General features: G+C 45.1%; 1 protein-coding gene across 2 annotated transcripts in view; it reads left to right on the top strand.

The window, feature by feature from the left end:
• Nucleotides 1–25,386, top strand: part of RETREG1 (reticulophagy regulator 1) — a 126,765-nt gene that overhangs the window by 76,215 nt on the left and 25,164 nt on the right. Inside the window, exon 1 of one of the 2 annotated variants that reach the window (XM_006216404.4) lies at nucleotides 12,805–13,221. The exons of the other annotated variant lie outside the window; for it this stretch is intronic. Coding sequence (XP_006216466.2) covers nucleotides 13,187–13,221 — 35 coding nt within the window. The 5' untranslated portion in view covers nucleotides 12,805–13,186. Of the gene's footprint in view, nucleotides 1–12,804; nucleotides 13,222–25,386 lie in introns of those variants that run through there. 2 annotated transcript variants of the gene reach the window in all.

Here is a 25,386-nt window from a genome sequence, read left to right on the forward strand (position 1 = left end):
CTGCAAAATCACTGTTAGCTGATTTAGTTCTGTAGATATATATATAAAATCACATCTTACTTACATATTAGTTTTAAAATACTGCTTCTCCTGGTCTCCCTTCGTGTCAGTTTTATTAAAACTAGGGCCACTTTTGGAGCCTGATGCATTTTCCAGAGCAAGTACTCCTCATTCCTAATTTATGATGGAGGACTTTAATAAAAGCAGAATCACTGGAAGTTGTATCAAGCTATAAACACCTAATTTAATCAATCTTTTTTCCCCCTAGTTTTATCTCCCCTCCAGTTTTATTGAGATGTAATTCACATATAACGTATGAGGTTCAGGTGTATAACTTAATGATCTGATATATATGCTGCAAAGAGATAACCACGATATCTAGTTAACATCCATTACCATACAGAGTTAGATTTTTTTCTTATGATGAGAACTTTTGAAATCTACTCTCTTAGCAGCTTTCAAATACACAATACAGTATTATTAACTCGGGTCACCGTGCTGTACCTTACATCCCCAGAACTTACCTTATAACTGGAAGTTTGTACCTTTTGACCACCTTTCCCCAGTCCCCCCCACCCCACGACCTCCACCTCTGGAAAACCACATTGATCAATCTTCATCACACGACTACTGAGTATATTGCTTTTACAAGAAACTTTTGCAAAGTTTATTTTATAGTAACACAGCCCCTTCAGTAGTGAAGCCACACACCTACGAGTAATTATGAGATCTGTGATAAATGTCCTTCTCTTTAATTAGTCTTGCTTTTATTTTATTCCTATCTGGTAACCTCTGTGACATCTAAAAGCTTCCCAGACCAGCACTGATGGAAGTCATTTCAGCCGTTCTTCCTATTCAAAATAAAGAAATTGAATGTACAGCCCTGGTATAGGGCAGATTTGGTAAGATCACAAATGTGTGACCACATCTTCTTTTGGAGGGATAATTTCAAGCAAAAGGAAGCAAAGCAGATTTTAAAGGAACGTGCCTGTTTGGAGGGACACGCAGGGCTGAGGAAGGCAGAATCTCAGCCTTGGAAGTCTGTTTCTCAGGCTGACACCACCAAGAGGAGCCTCAGTTTTGCCTGTAGGGTTTGTAACTCTGTGCTATTAGGAACAGCTGTTTCTCACTGTCAGGGAGACTCTCTGGAATCTTCCATGAACGCAGTGGCACTTTCATGGCAAGAGAAGGGGTCCCATTCATCCTGGAAGACACACATAAACACAGTGTCCCCTCTTGCCTGTCCCTCCGCAGATGGTGTGGAAACACACGTTGTTCCTGGCTTCTTTCATGGCTCCTGACAGGGGCCATGCTGAAATTTTTAGTGCTTGTAAAATTCAAGACCAGGACATGTCTTAAACCGTCATTGCCCGCTCTGGTTTTCAGTACAACTTAGAATTTCATTGTCATATGAAAAAAATGTAAAGTCAAATTTGATGGAGAAATTCACCTTGGTTATAAATAAGCAGACTGAAAGCAGCGTCTGGCGGCGTGAATCCACTCTGAACACTGGTGATGAACTGTGTGTGTGACGTTGCCATGGTTTGATGCTAAAAGTGGGTGCAGGTGAAGCAGCCAAGTCTCGTTTCCATTTTCAAACCGTGGACTTCCTCTAGACTCAAAATAGGAAAGAAACATGAAACGTTAAGGACGCATGGCACACGTGGAAAGGAAATCTGAACTTGGTTTCAAAACTGGAAATTTGATCAGAGTGAGGGAAAAAATGGCAGGTTATTGTGCTTTCACAAGAACACACTGGCGGCAGCTCCTGTGGGCAGACAGTTCCTCTCCCAGGACACGCCTCACGGCATCTGGCACCCCGAGGAGGGCCACGCGCAGCACCCCACCTGGCACACGTCCATGGCCTTTGCGCCCGAATGTCAGCTCACTTCTGGCTTCTGAGTTCAGTCCTGGTGTTGCCCCTTGGCTGGTGATGACGCCGGGTGGGAGGGGAGCGAGATGATCTTGGAGGGGACTGGGTGCCCGGTGGTTAACCCCAAGCTCAGCTCTAGAGTGGGAGCCAGGGTTGGGCCAGGTGAGTGGAGCGGTGCCGAGAGAGCAGAGAGGTAGCCTCTCTAGGTCAGGTCTCTTAAGGGGTTGGAGGAGGAGCCCTTGGAGCCAGCAGGGTGAGCAGAGTTGGTGGCTGGAACAATTGGAGCAACAAAATCAATGCTAGAGCACTGGGTTATAATCCAAACTCTAAGTTCTTATGAGTCCACTTAAGATCTTATTGATATGTGACTGAATAAATAAGTCAATGAGGAGAGAGGAGTGACAGATCTTCCTTACAGAAGAATTCTGAATAATATATAGTGTTGCTCCCGCATTCAAGGGGCAGAGCTGGGTCCCTGTGTACCACCTCCCTTCCCCCTTGAACGTGGGTTGGACTTAGATTTGCCTTCAAAGAGTAGAGTCGGGAAAGGGACAAACAATAACGTGGCGATAGAAAAACCGAGCAGACACTCTGTTATGCCGGTGATCTAGTGAACCTCACCAGCGAGAAGTCCTGTAGACAGCACGGAGCCCTCTGCGGTCATTTGCCCCAAACCCATAATCTTAATCTAATCATGAGAAAAACATCAGACAAAACCACACTGAGGGACATTCTGCAAAATAACCGGTATCTACAAAATGCCCCTCAAAACTGTGCGGTATGGAACCGAGGAAAGAGGGAGCAACTCTCACAGACCAGGGAGACTAAGGACATTTGATGGCTGAGGACATATGACCGTGGTGCCCTGGGTGGGATCCGGGAAGAGAACAGGAGGTTTGTGGGAAAACCTACAAATAAAGTCCAAATAAAGTCTGGAGTTTAGTTCATAGTAATTTACCAGTGTTGGTTTTTAGTTTTGACAAGTGTGTGGTGGTAACATATATGCTGTTACGTATGTTATGTTAGCCCAGGGGAGACTAAGTGAGGGGTGTCCTGGGGCTCTGTGTGTTGTCCTTGCAACTCTTCGGAAAATCTAAAACCATTCTAGAATAAAAACGTTTATTAAAATAAAACAAGCCTGTTATTCTTATAGGGGAGAGGTGCTGGGTACATAAGGAATTGTGGAGGCAGGAACTCAGAGATAACCCTGTCCCTCTTAATGGCCCAGTTTCTCTTCTTAGGCTCTTTACGGGTCACGTTTTGGATTTGTTTTGCTCTGTTTTTCTAAAGCTTGTTGCTTTCTGCTAGTCATTGAAAGAGTTTTACTCAGACCCCACTAGAAATGGACTCGCTCACGGACAGCTTCACATCGCTGCTCGTGTCTTACTTGGAACCTTGAGGTGCCCGAGGGAGAGAAGCCACATGGTTTATTATCGGGCGGTCAGACAGTGGTTGGGGCAGTAAGGAGACACTGGTTCACTGGGTCACTGGAGGGCTCTGTCCTACTGGAAAGCTGTGACGAGGGCTCTGTCCTACAAGAAGCCGTGACGAGGTCTCTGAAGTTAAGGCTTCTTTCCCACAGACCAGGATCAGCAGATAACCCAGCATCTCTTGCAGCAAATGCTCCTGACGGGGCTGGTTCCTCTTCAAAACTGCCTCGAGGCTGCAGGGTATTAGCAGGCCGGGAGCACATTCCCGGAAACCCTGTTCCCTGGAGGGGAGGTCCTCGTAGTGTCCAAGATCTCCCACCCCTCCCTGAGGCCGGGGCAGCAGGGGGAGCACACCCAGCCAAGGCCACAAGGGGGTCAGATGACGCATGGCGAAACGGGACTAGGAAGAGGCATTCTGGTCCCTGGACCCTTACCCTAAAACTAATAATGATTAACTATTTCGGGGTTGTTGAGCTGGAAAGTCTCCATTTCAGTTTGGCTTCTCCACAAAACACTGGGTAAATGGATAGCCAAGAAGCATCTTATCAGGTGCTATTTAAGAAATGAAAAGATACTTTTTAACACAGACATAAACAACATGTGATAAGGAAGATTAACATATAACAAAAGTATTACATAATCCGCAGGTAAATCTAGGCTTCGGTTGCCCTGTTTTGCCCTGTATTTTTAAGTGCAAGAGATAAGGTTCGGTTTGAGCTGTCTGCCACTCTTGTTTGAGTCCCTCCGGTCTTTGCCGTCCACAAAGACCTCTGTCTCCACGATCCGTGGCCTTAGAAATTTTCCATTTCCTTGTGTTTACTGAGAGCAGTGAGATTGGCCCGACTTCTTCCTCTGCTGCGGCCATTTGTTCTCACTTTCTTGGAACCACAGATTCTCTGTCAAGGACCTCCACCCCTAAAATACACAGGGAGCCTTAGAAGAGAGCTTTAAATCAAGCAAGCAAGCAAGATTGTTCAGAAACAGGATTATCATCTTCAGGATTATTCTGTGGAGGGAAGCTTGACGTTTGGCACCATGGGAATTTGATTTCTACCAGCGCCTATACTCTTGCTGGACTTTAATAGAAGATTTTTGGTGAGAGGGGGTTAGGAAGGATGAGAGGGAGAAGAGATAAAAAGAGAGAGAGAAATCCCCTTGATATGGAGGCATGTCAACAGCGTTTTAAGGAGAGAAGGCATGAGGGCCGGTAGGAGTGAGACTGGTCACCAGTGACAACAGGCCCTCGGACATGGGTCTCAGACAAATCTGTAGAGACCCTGTGCAGTGCAGTGAAATGGGTCTCAGTGGATGCAAGACGCACAAACCAAGCCAGTGGCGTCGGGTGATGTGACTCCTGAGGTCCGAACACCTGGCTTGTTTCACGGAGCCCTTTCCTCCTCGCTTCCTGAAGCCGTTGCCAGACGGCCTCTTCTTCCTCCCCACATTTCCCGAGGCTACTCCTGTGCTCCGGGTTCCCTGTCCCTTCCTGCTCCCCTCCATCCGCCGTGACCCCACTGTGAACCCACTGAATAAGCCGACAAGTGAGTTATTTGCAGGGTGTACACTTTGCTTTGTGGATTCAGGGGGTCCTTAACTCCTAAGTATCACAATTAAAAATTTAACAATATGTAATGATCTTTCATTAGGAAACATTAGAAACAAGGACCTACAGCAGGGCACAGGGAACTCTATTCGATATCTTGTAATAACCTATAACGGAAAAGAATCTGAAAAAGACTGTGTATATGTGTAACTGAATCACTTTGCTGTACACCAGAAACTAACATAACATTGTAAATCAACTATACTTCAGTTTAAAAAATACACATACACAGAGATCAGCGTGACAAAGACGTGGCTGTCACAGGACACATCACTTGGAGGATGCTGCATCTTTCTTGGTGCTCCCTGCTAGCCTCTGCCCCCCACTTCTCCCCACTCCTTCACCCCCTTTCCCCTTCTGCCGCTTGCTGACTCTTCTCCCATATTTTGATCCTTCCTCTCCGGGCCTTTTCACCTCCACCAGGCTGGCTGGCTTCTCCAGCATCCCTGGGGCAGCTGCATCCACAAGTGTCCAAACCACACTTTCCAGACAAGTTTGCTCCATCGGTATCTTTTTAAAGGGGGGACATAGTTCAATCCGTGATGGCCAGTCAGACGATGGATGTGGCGTGGACTGGATTGGAAGGTATGAGAAGCACTCACTAACTAAACAGAATCATCTGTGGCAAAGATCTGGCTCTATCTGAGGGTCCCTGCTGAGACCATAATAAGTTATGTGATAATCAAAACAACAGTCCAGCATAAACTAGCAAAATGGAAGTTCTGACAAATAAGGGTAAGAAATTGCTAATATATTGGGTTATCCTACAATTGATGGCCTAAATGGGGTACACTGATGAGAGTGAAAGGAGTCTATTATTAATTATACCAGGACAAGAGATGCAACCAGGGACTGTCCTGGGCTGGAAAGTAGGGTGGCTACAGTGGTACCTGCAGGAAAAGGAGGGAGGAGGTTGACCAGAAAGCTGGCAGGACTTCAGAGACTCTGTGTTGGTTTTAGAGTGCCAGCTGTGTTTGGATGAAAATAAATTTGAGGAAAACACTCCATAACACTAAGCTTAAAAAGGATAAAAGGCTAAAATGGGTAACTGGGCTGGTTCTAATTATTAATAAGAAGGAGACTGACCATCCAGATGATCTCGGTCATAGTTTTCCAGCTGTATCCTGTGCAGCTCTGGGTTTCCAGGGTTCCGATTCGGGGGCTGGCTTTGGTACTAGTTTACACCCTTATTCCGCTTTTGCAAAATGCATCATGTACACTGTGAATTTTCACGAGAAACAAATACTGTGTTGGCGACACCAGAGGTCTTTGGTCGGGTACGGGGGGTTCTTACCCTCTCGAGTCAGTAGGTGGAGGGAGGGCTGGCTCCTGCTTTCTTTCTCTCATTCTTTCAGCCAGCACATGTCTTCTTCCAAGCGGTCAGCTCCTTGAAGACGGAAGCTCTTCCTGGTCTGGCTTGAGGGAAGAATCCTGAGCCCGCCGGGGGCAGCATGCGCTCCTGAAGGCCTTGTTTCCCAAGTGAAAGAATAGAGGGTTTTTTTTTATTTTTTCCCTTTTGTGACAGGAAGCCACAGAAAGTTTTCCCCTTCCATTTAAAAGTAACCTTTTTCCTTTTTCATGGTTTAAGAACTTTTTTTTTCTTATCATAAGAGTAATTTGTATTTGTTGCTGAAAAGTAGAAAATAGAGACAGGCGAAAAGAATAGAATAGAAAATATTCATTATTTTCTTAAGCCAGAAAAGAAAACCACAATTAATGCCTCTGTGTAGACCCTCTGAAGCACTTTCCCTTCCCCTCCCCCTTCCCCCACTTCCTCTTGTCCTATTTCCCCCTTCTTCAGACCCATCTTTGTTCAGATTATTTTCATCCGTGTATAATAAATGTATATTCTTACATCAGTAGGATACTGTGCATTTTGTTTTCTAGTCTCTTTTTTTAAACTAACTATATAATGGAAAGACTTTTATAACACGTCTCATCCTTTTTAGCGTAGGAGTTCTTTGCACCATGGTTTAATTAACCTCTCACTGATAGACCTCTAGGGTTTTTTTTCTTTCGCAATTATGAAGTATGCTTATATTTATTTTCTCTCTACATGTTTTCCTTTTATGTATGATTTATGAAGTACGTGAAGTATTTACAAGTCATATATGTACTCTGAAAATACATATGTGTGTAATTTATAAATGCACAATGTAGTTGGATGGTGTGTCCAGCTGGGGTGCTTGAGCACAGACATTCGGTGGCCCCTAGCATGGGAACCAGATGATCCTGGGCGGAATGAAGACTGTAACCACAGCAGGCACAGTCACAAGGGTGGTTACAGAGACAGCTCAGTGTGTGAGAGTTGGTGGCACTTGGTGAGTGTCTTCTCCAGCTGGTGAGGAAGAGGGAAGCGTGAATGTAGCTCCCATGTTTTTGCCTCTGTTGACCATTTGGAGCGTTTCTTCACTTACTGATGTAATTAACATTAACTAAGAATATCACCCTGAAATAACAGGCGTATGTGCTGTTCTAGGAGCTAGCTCTACCACGCTCTGTACCAAATTGTTGGGAGATGATAATGAACAAGAAGTTAAGGTCCCTGTGTACCTTCTCGTGGGAGGGAGGGATTCAGATAGTGATGTGTCAGCAAGTAGTGAAGATCAACTGAGATACTGCTAAATTCTGTGAAGAAAATGCCTCAGAACGTGGGATTGAGAGTGATGTGAGAAATTTATTCTTTCCCAAAGAAAGAAAAAGAAGAGAAGAAATAGGGGAGGATAAGGGAAGAACAGGTTTCTAAGAGACGGTGCATCAGCTCTGGACTCGTTTTTGGAGATATTTGTGGGACTTCCAAGTATTGAAAGATAAACAGGCGTGCTAAAAACTTTAAAGGTATATTGAGCAGAAATCAGTTTGAATCTGGTGGCACCAAACCAGAAGAGAGGGTAGGATGCTCCACTGACTGGAGCCAGGGGCAAGACGTTTATAGAGAAAGCTCGGAAGCAAAACAAGGAAATCATTCGATTGGCTGTGTCCTCTGTGGCTGCCCTTACTTGGGAAATCCTGGCTGGCTGTTTGTGATGGATTGTCCTTTTCTTTCAGTTTCTTAACCTTGCGTCATTTATAGGCTCAGGTTTTGGTTTGCTAACGTTGGCTTCTAAGGTTAGAACCTCCTCGATCTAATGGCCTCCTTATTTAATTAATTGAACACAGGTCAGGATATCTAGCAGTCACTGGTGTGTGGGTACATATGTAACAGCTGGCTCTGGGTGGGCAGGGGATAGGTTGTTGATTTGCAGCTTTTGCCAATTTCCATGCCACAGCTGATTGCAAACAAACTCCTTCACAGCACTGAGCACGGCATGGGGAGAGATGTTAAGAGTTTTTTTCATGAGCAAATCAGAGGCAGCTCCGTTGTACCACAGCTAGTGGGTGACAGGAGCTACAGATCCTCCTTGGTTTATGATGGTGTTGTGTCCTGACAAACCCATCATAAGTTGAAAACATAAGTCAGAAATGCACTCAGTACACCTAACCTGCTGAACATCACAGCTTAGCCGAGACCGCCTTAAACGTGCTCAGGACACTGCCATGAGCCTCCAATTGGGCACCATCATCCAACACAAAGCCTGCGTTATAATAAAGTGTTGAATAGCTCATGTGTTGAACACTGTACCGGAAGTGAAAATCAGGATGGCTGTAAGCGTATTGGTTGTTCTCCTTCCTGATCGCATGGCCGACCAGGCACTGCAGTGTTACCAGAGAGTGTTGTACTGCGTTTTGCTAGATCGCAAAAATCTCGAAATTCAAAATTCCAAGTACAGTTTCTCCTGAGTGCATCTCTCTTTCACACTGTCATGATGGCGAAAAATTATAAGTTGAGGACCATCTGTGTAGGTTTGGAGTTCTGGAGAGTGAATGACTAGGAATAGAGATTTGGGCACAGAGGTGAGAGGTGAAATTCCAGGAACAGAGAGATTTCTTAGAGAGATTGTGTAGCATGAAAAGGAAGATGGCCAGTGTTAGAACGCCAGGACTGTGCTCTCGAAGAGTGGTTCCCCCACCGGCAGCAGCAGCAGCAGCCCCATCTGGGAGCAGATTCACAGCCCATCCCACACCGATGGGAGTGAGTGAGGGTGGGGCCCACTCCTCCGTACTGTTTGAGGTTTAGGAAGCTCGGCCCTGCAGATCACCTAGCTTTAAGAGCCGGTTAGCAGAGGGACACCTAAAGGATCCAAGAAGGGATGTTGATGTTGAAAGGGGTGGGGCTGAGCACAGAAAGTGGAGTCTTCCAGCCAAGGGTGGAGAGAGCATCAAGACAAAGAGAGTGGGCAGCAGGGCCGGGCCACTGGAGGGCAGGTAGACTAGATGGACAGTAAGTATCCGCTGTGTTTGAAGAGCAGTGTGGGCCAGAAGTAGGTTGTAATTGGTGAGGAGTGAGTTGGCCACAGTCTACTTACTGGTTAGGACCTCTGGTTGTAAAGGGCACAAGACAGAGATTAGGGACTAGAAGGAGATTGTGGTCGGTCTGGGATTTCTGGAAAAGGCCTGGGTACTTTTGTGGGCTGAGGGGAAGTAGAATTTGGGAAGGTCAGGAACTGGTGAGAAGAGGATGGGACACTTGATACTACACACTGGAGATGAGAGGAGGGGAGGAATGAAGAACTTGGGATACAGCCTGGCCTTGAAGAAGTTTCCTTATGGGGTCTTGTCTTCAGAGGCTGAAGGGAAGCAAAGATGGGAGAGGGTTTTAGTGGAGAATAGCAGAGGCTGAGTATTGAGGGAGAAAATGCTCGGTGGACTCTTCTCAGGGATGTTCTGTTGATTTTTTTAACCAAAATACACAAAATACTGTAATTTCAACATGTAATCAATATAAAAATAGGTGATGATATAGTTCCTTTTTTTAATTGAGCAACTTTATTCAAATACTGTCTATACTAAGAATGCAGAGTCATCTCAGTGGAACCAATTTCACTGAAATTTGCTTTGAAGGACAGATAAGTGAAGTAAGTTCTTACATATTCCTGAGAATTAAAAAAAATACACAAAAAATAGGGGAAAGAGGGAAATATTCCAAAATAACTTGGCTATAGATTTTCAGTTTTGAGTTTTTCTAACACAAAATCATCAAGCGGAAAACATTCTTTTTTTCCTATTCCATCCTAAATTCCAAACTAGCCACATTTTAAGTGCTCAGTAGCCAGGCTGGCTAGTGGCTACCGTATTGGACGGTGCAGATCTGAAGGGTCCACTGAGTGCTACACAAAATCAAGATGTGCCTTGTTCTTAGGAGGTGACAAAGACTCTCTCTTTGACCAAACTCTAGTCAGGCTCCTCTGAGCTCTTTTTCAGCTAGGCTCTGTCCTTGCGTATGTCCTCAGGATCCAGTTTTACCAAGAAACTTGTCAAGTCAGTTTACAGAGAATCCTCCACCCTTGGTATTTGATCACCCTTAGCAGCTAACCACAAATCCCTCACGTCTCACCATCCCCTAGGTAACACCTGACCCCCCGCCTGCCTTCAGCAAGAATTCTGTGAGTTCAGCTTAGCAGAGAATTAATTATCTACCTCCCGTAGTCATTTTGTCTCCACTCACAACCACCCACCCCCATTTTTTAGCCATGCATGCTAGTATTGTCCTGGAACCTCCAAGAGAGGAAATGTCCCTCCCATTGTCTCTGAAAGTTCCAGAGCCTCAGTCAGTGCTGCTGGAGGAGAAATGGAAAAAAAAAGAATGAAACACAAAAACAAAAACAAAACTCTTAGACCAATGACTGTGTCAAGAGAAAAAAGGACATTAAGAAAAGTGGCCATTTAAAAATTTTTTTAATTAAAAAAAGTTTTTTTATAATTTTTTATTGAAGTACTGTCAGTTACAATGTGTCAACTTCTGGTGTACAGCACAATGTCCCAGTCATGCATATACATATATGCATTGTCATATTAAAAGTAGCCATTTAACTTTGAAATGACAATTATTTTCTTAGCCCATATTGTATGACATTACACTGTGAAAGAAAAGAAAAATGCTCTCTTAAATATTACTAAAATTAAGCATGTGCAGATTTTGAAGGAGTACGGGTGTAAAAAAACTTAAACTGTGTTGGACTTGCCAGAATGGATGGTCTCTGCTGTCTGTTCTTCTGGAGGAATGAAAAGAGCCCTCAGCACTGAAGGCTCTGCCACCAGCAGGTCATCTAACTTTGCTGGACCCCAGATTCGGCACCTGAAAAACCTGGTTGGCTTTTGTGGCCCTCAGGGTCGTTCCCGCATCTGTATTCTCTGAGTTCTTAAATTCAGGAAGCCCAGTAGATTTTGGGTCAGCAGTGATGACGGAACCCTTGGCACCCTAATTCCCCACAGGACCGCAGGTGTCATTCAGGCAAGGAAGCCACCCACTGTGTCCTCCTTCTGGTTTTTGACATCTGTGCCGTCCTGTTTCCCCTTCTTGTCCTTGTGAATTTCAGAAATTAACACAAATATACCTATAGGGGAATTTATGGTTGGAGCAAGTAACTTAAAAATGCATGAAGGAGTGCTTAAAGGAAGTATTTTTAGAGGAAAGTAAAGGACATATTTGATCGTAGTAATGGATAATCCATCTCCTACAGCACAGCACAGCCAATTGTCCTTTAAAATTGAGAGGCAGGTTTCAGGGATATAGTAGTCAGTTCTGTCATCAGCGGCAGCTAGGTTCAACAACAGCTGCTGTAGGTAGTCAAGGAGCAGCGCAGTCGGAGCTTAAAAGGACCAAAAAAGGTAAAGTTAATGGGATAGAATTGTTAGAACTGAGAATTAGATCTTAGAATTTGCATTTTTGTGGATCAGGTTACGTAGAAGTGGTGAAATATTCTCGTGGATAACGTTGTCAGTGCCTCAAGTTTTCCCTTCTTCAGACCCGGAATTTCTAATGACACAGTACATTGCTCCAGTTCTGAGAGGCTCGGGCACGCCTTGATCTTCGGAACCCTGCTTATGACTGCTTTCTTTCAAGGTCAGCAGTGTTTGAGTTGTGTGTTTGAGCGTCTGCAGCCACTTAGCCTTAGAGCTTGAAGTCTAAAACTTCACCTCTTGTGTGAACTATTAAAGAATTGTCACCAATTGCCGCAACACATGTGTCACAAAATAGCGAACGCTGTCTCAAGAAAAGTACATGATATTTGTTTTGACTTTTCAATTTTTTAATGCGCTAGAAATCACTTTCATACATATAAATGCGAAGTATACATGGAATACAGATACGTGGCTAGGATTAGCTATGACTAATCCTATAACCATGGAACACATGTTTTGAAAAGAAAAGTATATTGTTTCTCAATAATTAGATCTTGCTTATGGCCTTACTTAACATTCCCAATCTGGAAAAAGAAAAATGGTTCCAAGTTTTTATGCAAAGCTTTCAGGATATATTCCTAAAGGGATCTCAGTAACATTTTCCTCAGCCTTTTTTGAAAACAAGCAGAATGAGGGTCCCTGGTAATGGGTGACTTGTAGGCAGTGAAGGACCGAGCTATAAAAATGTTTGAGTCTCCAGTGTCCAGCTGCTCCCTGACGGCAGAGCGGTGGCACCTCAGAGGAAGCCACGTTAGCCAAAGGAACACATGGACCCACACTGGTGTGCTGACTTCTGAGTTGAGACATCTAGATGACCCAAAGAAAGACTTTCTGGCAAAAAAAGTATCCCTCAAAACCCAGTTATTTATTGACATCCCCTCTTTCGCTGCTCCCTCCACCCCTTTTTGTTGTTGTTGTTAAGTAAGGGATGTTTTTGCTGAGTGGCTGTGCGTTTCCAGCACAGACGCGCCTCTCGGCTCTGGCAGGTGCTGCCCGTCTTGATCTCCACCCCCGAGCCCCTCCTGTGAGCTGGAGATCTGATAGCCCAGGCTGAGTTTCAAGCCCTGCCGTCCTTCGGTGGGGTGCCCTGTCATGCCAGGAAAAAAAAAGGGGGGAAGAGAAAGGGGAGGCTGGTCTAGGTGAAGTCATCCCAGGAAAGGTTAATCGCTGGGTGGTGACACCTTCTCACACGACTGGGCAGAAAATGCTGGGCAGCCAGGCAGCGCTTGCTCCCAGCTGCCTGTCACGGTCCCAGGAGGAAGAGGTGACCTATTTATTTTTAGAAGGGGACAGTCCTGATAACCCGGCTCTGAGCTTCATTCAAGGCAGGCAGGCGCTTCAGACATTTGTAAACACCTACTTTCTGAGTAAGGGAGGAGCGCTTTTCTCCCAAAAGGAAAGAACTTGACTTACTGGGGTATTCCCCCTCCTGACAGTCACCGTCAGCGAGGAGAAGAAACCATCTCCACTTTGTTATTATTTCTTTAAAGGGCAGCAATGCCTGAAGGTGAGGACTTTGGACCAGGCAAAAGGTAATTATGATATATATTTACTTTTTCTGGAGTCTATTTCATTTACTAATTATCTTTTAAAAAATATTATTGACTAATGTAAAAGGCAGTTGAAATTAAAATTAAAAAAATAGAAATGGAATTTTCTTTAGCATGAAGAGAGAGACAAAAAATTAACTGAATATATTCTTAGAAATATATGCTATTGTTTTTCTTGAATGAGGAAGTGATGGCCTGAAATTATTAAAAAGTGTTTCCTCTTACGCCCTGTAAAGTCTCCTTGAATTTCTTGATGTTTGAGTTTTAACTTTAGATGGTAGTCGTTAGAAATCTAAGCGAGTGAACATTTTGTAAAATGCTCGCATTTTAAAGACCTGTTGAACATTTGTAAAGGTGAACTCTTAGACCAATATATTGCAATAGACCATTTTACTATTGCAATGATTTTTTAACCACAGTTTTTACCTTTGAAAATGTGATCCTTGGGGCTCCCATATGCAGTACATGAGTTGTGTCGATGTTTTTATTAGTAATCTGGCTCTAAGAAGGGGGCAATAGAGGTGACAAAGGAGGCAGGCGATTATGTCTGTTAATATGAGCATAACTACGTCCACATCGAAAGTTTCCATTTCTAGCCCCACTGCTGTGTTCACAAAAGTTGTATGAACTGGTGTCACTGGAATTCTCACTAGGGTCACTGAAATTTGGAGATGTATATATATATGCACATCTACTATATATATATATAGTAGAAAGAAAGCTGTTTAAAAAAAGAACAAGAGGTTATTGACGATTTTATTGTCAAAGAAAGTGGAAACTGGTAACTCTCAAGGAATAGGAACACCACAGTGATTTTTCCGTCCTTGTGTGAGCATCCCTTTTCAGCCGTGGTTGTATAGTGTGTGTGTGTGGACTCTAATCAGTTGTAATCGTTTCCTTAAAAGCTACTTTTCTCTTTAGTTTCCTAGTTTTCATTTTCTTCCAGATTCCTTCCCAGTCCATCAAAGGGGATGTTAAGTTCACATTTCATTGAATAACGAACGAACTTTCTATATAAAATGAAACATTAAATCAACTGCTTGAAGATGATGTTCGTACAAGTGCCTAGAGTTAGGACATGGACTAATTAAATAGCTAAGAAGACGTTTTCAGAGAAGGTTAAATGCCAGTTAGGGTTTGAGATGATGGGGGCTCTACCAGTATTTATGTGTCCCCTCATGACATTGTAACATTTCTGAAAGCAGGCCTTTCTCTTTTTCACTTTACATCATGGCTTTCCCACCAACTCTCTGCATAGATGTTTGCACAGAATAGGTATTTTTAATAAATACTTGTTGAATGGAATGTATTTTTAAACCACTTTATATTTAGGGGACAGGCTGAAGGGAGAGATTTGGCAAAAATGTAATAAGGGTTGCTTAATGAAACATAACATTATCACAGTTAAATTAAAGAGTAATTAAGTTAATTAATTATAGACAATTATAAATATTTTGAACTAACAGTTTGTGATGTAAACTAAACAGACCAGTTTTTTCCTAAGAATATTGTACTGGTTACAAAAGATAAACAGATAAGAAGGCATATATATAAAAATATATATGGATGTATGTATATAAAATAGGCACATATCTAATCATTATTATACCAGAAACTAAAAATACATTTGCTGAAAGTGAGAAGCATCTCACTCGTTTGAAGTAGGGTACCCCTGCCCCCACTTTTTCATTCTGATGAGGTAACTCCCGCTCTCAGCAGTTGGTGATTTTCTATAGAATATGCTTTGCCCCGTGCACTTGCTTTTCTTCTCCCATCTGTGCAGGAAGTTAGAAACGGCACCCTAGCCAGGGGGAATGTTTAGAGCCAGGCTGGAAGTAAAATATCATACTTGTGAGGGAATTTTCCTCTTGCTAAATTTGAGATTAAATGTCACTGGACAACTCCCTCGTGCAAGCCATGCCTGAAAGAGAAGTAACTATTATAAGGCTCCTATCTGCTGACAGAACGTGTTCTTGGAGCTTGATTGTAGCAGGTTCTGGTTGAGGCTCACATACGGGCTTCTTCATGTTACTTCTGTCCTGTTTTGGAATCTGCTGACCCGAACTGCTCTGTAACTGGCTGCGAGCTAACTCTGCGTTTAATCAGTGGGAACCAAGTACTGGGCCGCTGCGTTAGGGCTCCCGCACTGTGCTTCCCGCACCGCCTGCGTGGCCGGCCTCCTGCGCGGTGGTCCAGCGTCTCTGACGCACGGTTTCATATTCACCAAATGGATGAGCGTGAACACAGCTGTGGGGTGGGGGCGAGGAGGGAAGCAGAGGAGAGCCCCTCCTCCTGGCCGTTTATCTTGTTGCCAATAATGAACTCTCTTGGTAAGACCCTCCGGAGACTTTGTGCCAGTGTCAGGGTCAGGAGATGAGGGGAGAGGGTGTGAAAGAATGCCATGGAGAGGAGGAGAGGGGAGGGGAGGGGACTGCTCAGTGGTAGAGCACATGCCTAGCATGCACGAGGTCATGGGTTCGATCCCCAGTAAGTCCGTTAAATAAATAAATAAACCTAATTACCCCTGCCCTCCCCCACCAAATGTCATTCCTGTGCCAGATCAGGAAGGCAGAAGCCCAAGCAGGCAGCATCCGGTGCCGAAGAAGAAGAAAGTAGAGACAGCGACCCGGGAAGCAGACAGGATCCAGAAATGTGAGGAAAATTATACCCAGGCCAGACGTCTGCTTCTTCATCCCACCTCATTTCGGGTCCCACCTGAGTGGAGTGGATAAGTGAGGCGATGCCTCTTCCAGCTGCCCTGAAGCAGGGGGATCCTAGGCTTCCAAGACCGGGCCCTGAATGTGTCTCATCTCAGCAGCACCTCCACACAAGATAACTACGTCCCCGCGTCCCCTGGCTCGCTTGGGATGTGTTTATCAAGCTGCATCCAAGCCAGTGGCTGTGCCTGGTGATGGGGTGATGGTCTGGGCCTCCGCTTCTAAGGAGCGCACAGTCTGAATGGGGGAGGCCGGCACAAGTTAAAAAGAATAAGTAAAGGGTATTTCTGATCAGAAGGACAGAAAAGATAAAAATAAAAATGGTAATGTGGGGAATTACCTGAAAGAGTAGTTAAGACGTGCTCTCTGCAGACGTGCTCTCAGAGCTGAGACTAGAAGGGGCTGGTCATGTGAGGTGTAAGGAGAGTGTACTGCACGGAGAGGACTGGGCTTGGGTGGAAATCCTGAGACGGCCTCTTGGGAGCAGAAAGGCAGGTAAAGAGAGCCGTGACTAGGAAAGGGGGTGGCCAGGCCCACAGTGCCTCATGGGCCGCAGTAGGAGGCTGGATGTCATTCCAGGGTATGAGAGGTCCTGAGCGAGCGGCTAGGGGCCGTGGGGCCACCTCAGTAAACACTTGAGAGACATACCGAGGTAATATGTGCTCTCATGAATTGGATCTTAGCACCATTTTTAACGTCTCATGGAAACATGGATTCTGAGGTGTGATAATGCTAATAACTTTAGGAGCATAACTTGAGTTTGTACGTTGGGAAGTAGCTGGATAAGCATTTCAGAAATCAGTATGAAGGACACATCGAGAAAATCCAAGGAGAAGGGCTGCTATCCTGGAAGCCACAGAGCAGTCTGGGATCACTCCTCAGGTGACGGGTACCTGGGTCCCCCACGTGGGGGTGTAGACCTGTCCTGGGTACTTGGACTCACGTCAGGGCCTTTACTTTGTAAGAGAGAGAACAGACAGAGAGTCTGGCCCAGCGGTGTGGGCTCTGAGTGTGTGACAGGCTCTGGTATGGGTTTTTTGGACAAGTGTCTCAGAAGTCCATGGGGAGGAAGGATGGGCCTGGTGTCCTGCCAACCACGGGACAGGGGAAAGGACACTGAGGGGATGCCCTCTTGGAAACTGCAGAGAGCAGTTGTTTTCCACATTGCTCAGAAGCATCTGCTTATGCTTTACCCAGATTTAATATTTCCTGCTAAGTAGACTATTACCAAAAGAGCAGTGTGCAGTTTTAGCATTTCAGAAGCAAACCGCTGGCTGCTAATGCAGGGCTCTCTGAAGTTGGCCATCTGACTTTTCATATAACATAGTGAAGATTCAAAAGTTTGCCAAAGGCCACTGAGCCTCTAAAGCTGGAGCTCTGTAGTAGGAATCTCAGCTACCCACAGGCCTGACTGCTCTGCTAGGAGTGGGGAGGATGCTGTACCTTTGGGTTCTGGATATGCCCAGGGCTATTGTATTTGAGAAAACCAAAGCTTTCTAAAAGCACGTGGCCTCTTTAGTATTTGCAAATGGCATTAGCAATTTTATTCTTGGAAGATTTAAAAGAAATTGGTTTAAATATATTCTTTAAACTAGATGTTTTTAATAATCCAGGTTGGCCCAATTATAGACTTAATTTTTCCTTGTTGATGAAGACTATGCTTTGATAATACTGTTTCTTTAAAATATACAGTGAGGCTAAGAAAAGCCTCACAAAGAAGTCTGACCAGCACGCCCCAGCTCTGTGTGCCTGGACCTTCAGCTGAGGTGGGTCCCCACATATTGCAGCTCTCCTATGCCTGCAGAAGTCCTCGTGTTGCCATTGGTTTTGAAATAGTCACAGAGAGGTGTGGTGAATAAACAGGGTTCACACAGTCGGTAAGTAAAGGAGTAGCTGTTTGAAGGCAGGCTGCTGACCCCTGCGCCTGTGCAGTTAGACACGTCTTCTGTGGCAGGTGTGTGGTGGTGATGCGCTCCGTGGGGTTGACGCTCAGAAAATCCGTCTGGTCAGGTCGGGACGCGAAGAGAAAGGAGAGGGTGGCTGAAGGTGAATAAGAGAGGTAGGGGAACCCCTTCTTGGGCCTTGTAGGCAGTGGTGTGTTGGCAGATATTGAACAACCGGCTCTCTGATCTTCAGCATTCCTTGATTCCTCTGGTGTAAATACTCCCGCTGTGGTCCATTTCAAGCCACCTATGAAAGTGGGGTTTGGAAGAGATGCTCGAAACTGGTTCTTGTGAACCCGCAGGGGCCAGCCCCAGCACACAAGTGATGCAAGAGTGAGCGTTTAATTCTAACTGTGCTCCATCTTCTTCTTTTATGTTATTCCCAAAGTAAAGGTTTGTCAAAGAAATTAATGATTTATTTTTCTTTCACCCTCCAACAGAGTTGTGGGAAATATCTCTCGGGCGTAGACAGTGTTTACCACTTTTGAAATCCTACTTTGACCCAGCTGGGCTAATATTTGGAATTGATTAAGAAAACGGAGAACAATGCAGTCTGTCCTTGTCGCGAGAGAGCTTGTTTAGTGTGAAATATCTTAACCACCAGGGAACAAGCAACGCGCTTCCCAAACCCTCGCGGCTGCCCGGTGAGCTCCGGTAATCAAGCCCTGTGAAAGCTCATTTCTTATAAAGACAGGGTGACTAATTCTTTGCCATCCCTACAGTCTGATGAAGGCCTCTTTGGTTTCCAATGCCAAGGAGGGCTGCAGCTGCTGTATGGCGGGCCACAAAAAGGGTGTCCCAGGACAGCCAAGAGAAGCTGTCCTGCCAGAGGGACAGCCCACTCCTGCAGGCTGTCCTTCTTTCCAGACTTCTGTCCCTTCAGGGGCAAACCTGTGTCCAGGTCCGCTTGGTGTCTCCTCACTGGAAATCTTGAGTCCCACAGAAGGTATGTGAGGCCACGAGCTTGCCTGAGGGGCCAGTGTCATACACAGTGGTGTCCTCCCACTAAAAGGTGTTACAACTCTTTATTTGGAGAAACAAAAATAGTACAGAGAAAAATGAATATAAAGAAGAGAGGATGAATTGGAATCTTACTCCCCTAAAAAAAAAAAGATCGTTATGTTTCTTCTAGTACTTCTTTGGACAGATTTTCTTAGCAAAGTTACAATAATTATGTAGAATATGTACAATTTTGTACCCTGCTTTTTTTTTTCTCTCGTAAGAATTTCCCAATGGCATTAAACATTTTGGATGCATTTTTAATGCCTGCAAAATATTCTATCCTTTAGATTTCTCCACATATATTAATATTCCTCTGTTACTCGAAATAATTTTGCCACATAAGTGAGAGTGAGAGATACCACTTTAATTTTACTCATTAAGGGGTTGATTGGATCAGAAGGTGTGAAGTATGAGCTGCCAGTTACAGGCCTGGGTCCAGAAACTGGCCAAGCATCAGGTCTACCATGTCCTCTTGGTCAAACAGTAGAAGAACCCAGGTTTGAGGGGAGAGGACATGAACCCCACTTATTCTTGGGAATAATGTCATCGAACTTGCAGGCTTTATTTTAAAACTACCAGAATGAGAAAAAATGTTCACCTACTGTTTGTTTTTATGAAATTTTATCAGTTATCATTGGAAAGGTTATCTATAGTAAAACATTTGAGTTTGGCTCCCTCTTCTGCTCTTAAAAAAATTGCAGACCAGTGACATCTCTTCCTAACAGAGGAACACTCCAGTGATCTAGTCTCTTGATGAATATACTTATTTATACAGAATAACTTCCTTGTTAGATGAAGCTCACTTCTTTAGATGTAAGCACTTAACTATTTCAACTGTTCCGAAGAGTGACTGCAGACACAGTCTGTGGAGTGATGCAAAGCTGTTCCCAATCCCGCCTGCAAATCCCAGCCTCACCGCTGACTAGTTAGGTGGCCTTTCTGAATTGCATTTTGTTTTCCATAAAATGAAGACAATAGTACTTCCTTTATAGGTTTGTCTTATAAATACGGTAATCTACATTAAATATTTAGCTTAGTGAATGGCTCATTGTAAGTGCTCAGAAATAGTTAATATTTAATTAAGTTGTACACTTCCTTAAGCAATATAGAATAGGTCACGTTTGAGTGAAAACATCCCGACCACCTGTGGTCTAATCCTTGTGAATGTCCAATTGCCGGTCATGATATACAAGGAGGCTGCTCAGCATGGGTGGTCATTGACTCTCTTTAGATGGTGGTCTTTTCTTGGTGGCTTTATTCTCTTTGTGAAAGTGGTATAATTCATTGTTAAATATTAAAAATAAATAAATAAAAGTGCAAAAAGTACAAATTACCCCCAAACCTCCAGTCCTTATATAATCAGTCAACCCTTGGATGAATGCCCTTCTAGATATTCCCCTGTACCTGTTCACCCAGGTAGACACATGCACAGATAAAAGGGATCAGCTGTAAGTGCTGTTCTCAAGTCTGCATTTGCGCGGGGGTGCGTGCGGAATTGGGGCACTCCTGGTTGGTCTGGTCTAGACGGTGTGTGTGCTCTTCATGTTTGGATAGGGCCACAACGGGTGTGTGTTTGGTTCACGTTGTTTTGATCCTTCCTGGGATTGATTTAACCCAAGTGAGCGTGGGTACCACGCCAATGACCTGTGCTGAGCGAGAGCATTTACCCCTTCGTAGGGGAGTGAGAATGTCTGTCCAATGCATCCGACAGTGAGCTGAGTATCCACAGGAGGGCATTCGGGGCACATGTATGTCTCTTGCCCAGTCGGCTTTTCATAATCTTCTGGGCATCATGAATCTTCTAAACCATCATTCCAGATAGCATATGGGATCCTCCAGAATGCCCTTCGGTATGCTCTTCTTCCCCTGGGACTGCGTATTTTATTCTCCCATCAGGCCTTTTAGCCTTAGTCCTTTGTAGGGCCACCCCCCCCATCCCATAGCTTCAGGAGTTGTGTGCAAGGCATCCAGCTGAGAGAGCCAGTGGGGGCTGGCATCCATCCCAGGCGCTGACCCCAAGCCCCATGCTCTGGTGTGGGATGGCATCTCCTGGGAGAAGGTGCGCCATTTTGTACACATACATCTGGTGGATTCACAGGCCCTGCCCCATCAGGTGTTCATTGCACCCCCTGTTTTCTATGTATCTTTATAAGCGACCTCAAATCCTTTGTGGACCAGAGTGCAATAAAGTAATTACTGAGAGAATAGCCTTTGCCACACACAAGTTCAATCCATACATACATGTGAAGAAACAGGAAATGAAGTGTCCCACTCGCCCAGTTTTCAACCTAAGACAAGGGGACAAAAAGTGATTCAGCTCTAGGGGTCAGCCATGGGTTGGAGTTAAGATGAAAGAAGTACAGTGCCTCCACCGTGTGTCTGAGAGAACGGAGCATCATCTTGCAATGTTTAAAGAGAGGCTGCTTTGAATATCTGAAGTTTTCTGCAGCAGCCACACTTCTCTTTCAACTAAAGTTTCAGTTGGCTTCTGGGGCTGGTTGGCCACCTTGCAGCCTAGTAAGAATGTATAATAAGAACCAGCCCAAACTTGGAGGAAAGACCTTCAGGCAGAAGTGGATTAAAAGTCTGTTTATGCTTCTTTAGCTGTTCTTGTGAAACTACCAGTGAACTCTGAGTAGGAAAATAAAAATGAGCTCCTGGGGGAGTCCTGGCTTCTGGCTCGTGGGCCAGAGCAACATCATCTCATCCACTGTTTTCTGTGGGTGAGATGATCCAGCAGGACGACTCTCCCTGAGCTGCTGCGCCCCGTGTGGTTTTTTGTTTGTTTGTTTATTTGTTCCCCCCCCCCATTTCTCTCTCATCCTCTCATTCATCCACTCTCTCTCTAACCTCTGTGCTCCCCTGATACCTTCCCACCAGGAAGTGCCTTCTCTCACTCATGGTACGTGCCACCTGTTGATCCCAAATTGGCAGAGACAAGGGGCAAACCTGGATGTAGCAACGCAAGGCAGTCCATCTAGGGCACAAAGTGTCCTGGTGCGGACGTCCGGGAACAGTGGGGCAGGGGGTGTCCTGGCTGTTGCTGGGGGACACACACAGGTCAGGTGAGCTCAGGACAGTCTGTTACCCTTCGAAGGAGGCTCCTGTGAGTCTTTCAGGCCGGATCACACCTCCTCCTGGCTCTGCACTCCCATTCCCAGCCTCATTTTCAGAGGATCGGCTTGCCCCGGATGTGATTGACACCCAGTGGGTAAACGCCACCGAGGGCTGTTGAAGATGTCGCTCTGTGGCCTCCGTGGTGTCTGAGGAGGGATCGCCAGACGGCAGAGTCCTCACCGCGGAAGACGGGGGCTGCAGTCGTGAGGGCCTGACGTGGGAAGAGGAGTGGGAGAGGCCCGACCCCCGGATGCCTCCTCTCCCGGGTGCCTGTGACTTGTGGCGGGTTGCTGTGTGCCCAGGGTGGAGACCAGGGCTCCAGACCGGGCAGATACCCGCTTGTGGGGCTTAAGGAGTGTCCCGCTGTAATTGCCACTGCACTGTGGCCTCCTTGCCAGCTGTAAACGGAACAGGCAGCTGCGTACCACTGTGATTCTGTGACTCAGGAAGTGACATCTCACAGTGGCATTTCAGCAAGCACTTGAGTTTTGGAAGGAAAGCAAACCCATCTGTCCGTGGTGCATCTTCACATTAAGCCCATAGAAACGACACTGACAGACTCCATCTTTGGATAAGATGAGGGGCTTACAATTGTGCTTGTGTATTTTTGGAAATTACTGGTGTCTTCTCCTCAGAGCATTCTGTCAGGACTCACTGATTAGGTGGCCTGAGTCTGTTTAAACATGGCTCCCTTCTTTAAGAAATTAACTGCGTGTTTCTGGAGTAGCGTGCAGCAGAAGTGGTGGATAACTTTCCTTCCAAAGTGATTAAAGCGAACACAGATTCTAAATAGTCATAGTTTCCCCATTTGGTAGTACTTAGAAGCATATTTGTTTGTATGAAGCAAGATTTAGAAGTGTAGATTTTGTTATAAAAGGAACACACACAAAAGGAGATTATAAACCTAGAATTAATGACCTGCTTGCGGAAACAAGAAGAGATTGGCCCAGTAAACTAAGACAGGACAAACCTTGGCAGCGACACTAAGGGAAGTAACTGATAATCCCTTTTTCGGGCACCGCGGAGGGGAAAGGGGGAGGCGGTCTGTTCCGTGTGGTAAGCGTTGAGGGTGCTGAGGGTTTGATGGTAAATGACTTCATTTTTTCCGTGCCAACTCCGGTAAACTGGAAATGGTGCTTGGAACTTTGACTGGATTGTGAGACCTCGTCAGGAAGGTTCTGGAAAGAGTGTTGTGATGAGTTAGCGTCGTCTGCCGTGCTTGGGGAGGTGGAGCGGTCATGTGAGTGGGGCCCACTGCACCCGGGTGAGGAGTTGGGGGTGGGGGAGATGGAGGGGTTGTGAAATAGACTTCGTTTATTTATATAAACTTTGAAAGACCCTCCAAGTCTGCAGGGATACTGATGGCACCTTGACTTCCCCCTCCAACAGTTACCAGTGCTCTGAAGCTTGAGACCTTAGCAGCTTTACCCAGGGAAAATCTGAAGGTTAGATGCCTTTTGCTGAAACCTGGATAAACTTCTAGGGCAAGGACTGTTTTAAGGTCAGAGGAAGTCTTTCTCATTGAAATACTTGACAAGTCACATCCGGCAAACAACAGTTTCCCCAGTACTACGACAAGAAATTGAGTGCTTTTATTTCATATGTTGTTGGCAAAAGGATTGTTTTTCTAATCACGGGCTTGGGAAGCTGCTGGGTTGGGTCTGGAAAGTCCTGGGTTCCTGTCCTGGTGCTGCGACTTCTTGGCTGTGTCTGCTTTCTCATCTGGAATGTGGGGGCTTTTTACCTACCTTGCCAGAGTGTTTGAGGATGAGAGGAATTAGTATAAAGTTCCTGATGTAGTTGCTAGCACTTGGAACATGCACAGTAAGTGGGAGGGGTCCTTAGACTAGAAGCTCTCTGAGTGGTTCCCGGGCAGCTGGCTGGGCTAATCACTGATGCCCATCACTACAGTAGAGCCGCGTGAAGCCCGTGGCACCCGGAACCTAGCAAGCTGGTGCAGCCCAGAGGCCAAATCCACCCCACAGCCCGCTCTTGTAACTCAGATTTTATTGGAACGCTCGTGCTCTCCCATTTGCATGTCGGTCAGCGGCAGCCTTCGTGCTGTAGTGGTAGAGCTGAGTGGACGGACTGAGTGGCCAACAGAGCTGAGAATACCTGCTGCCTGGCCCTTTGCAGACCACGGTTGTCTGCCTGCTGTGGTGTATGACTGCTTCCACCATCTGAGCTGTGTGCTTACTGAGTCAGTGTGTTTATTCTCAAATATCTTAATGCCTGCTGTTGGTGCTATTGTAATTGCGTAATTTTAACTGTAAATTCTGTAACCTGATGAAATAAGAGATCAAAAGGAGTATTGCTGTGGGAGATTCTCCTGGTTGTTCCCAAATATCCGACTTCTCTTCCTTTGGTGATAGAATCTCAAGTTTCAGCTGGACGATGGCCACCAGCAATTGAATTACATTTCCTAGACTCTCTTGCATCAGACACAGCCATGTGACTGCGTTCTGGCCAGTGGGAGGTGGGTGGAAGCTCTGCACGCAGATTGCAGGCCATGACTTCAAAGGGAGAGGAAGTGTCCACTGCTCCCCTTTTCCCCTCCCTGCTGGCTGCAGTGGACCGTGGGATGGAAGTGTGATATTGAGAGCATCTGAGCAGCAAGATGGAAAGAGCCTGGGTTTACAACATTACAGAGATCCCATAACAGCGCTGGACCACAATGCTCTGCTGGGTGCAAGAGGGAGAAAAGAAGTGCTCTCTTTCTTAAACCCCTGTCACTTTAACATTTGATACAGTAGGCAAACTTTTATCTTAATACACAGAGCTGTTTACCTCTATGAAAACTAAGTTGAATGTATTAGAATGAATAAGGGCCACTTTTTTGAAAAAGTGGCCAAACAACTAGAAAGTTTGGTAGGGAAAAGGTGTAAACATTTAGAATGATCCTTTATGTGGGTGGTTCAACTTGTCGTTAAATTCTTGCACCTCTTTAAATAAATACAATTAGAAATCATGGCTAATTCATGGGGGTGTGTTTTATGCAAGAACACTAATCTTTCTTCCAAGTCCTAACTCAGTTGGCAGTTTTGTAACTCCCACAACATGTATATGTAAGTTAATTTTTTTGGATTGAGTTGACTGCCCCAAGAGTGTACTGCTTGGTTTGTTAGTCTCCAGTCAACAACATTCAAGTTATACCGTGAGGCTAAGAATCTTCATACTGACTTCTTATTAATATGGTTTAGAATTAATAATCTATACCAGCCCAGATAAGGGAATAGAAAAGTTATCTAATTCTGAAAGAGCAGCTTAAAGTGATCACTGTTTGCAATAGATAAAGTAGGCTATGATAGCTCTTTTAAACCCCATATGAAAAATCTGAGAAAGGAAGGTTTAATTCCTCCCAGGTACTT

This window comes from Vicugna pacos, chromosome 3 (genome assembly GCF_048564905.1).
Source record: "Vicugna pacos chromosome 3, VicPac4, whole genome shotgun sequence".
NCBI classification, from domain to species: Eukaryota; Metazoa; Chordata; class Mammalia; order Artiodactyla; family Camelidae; genus Vicugna; species Vicugna pacos.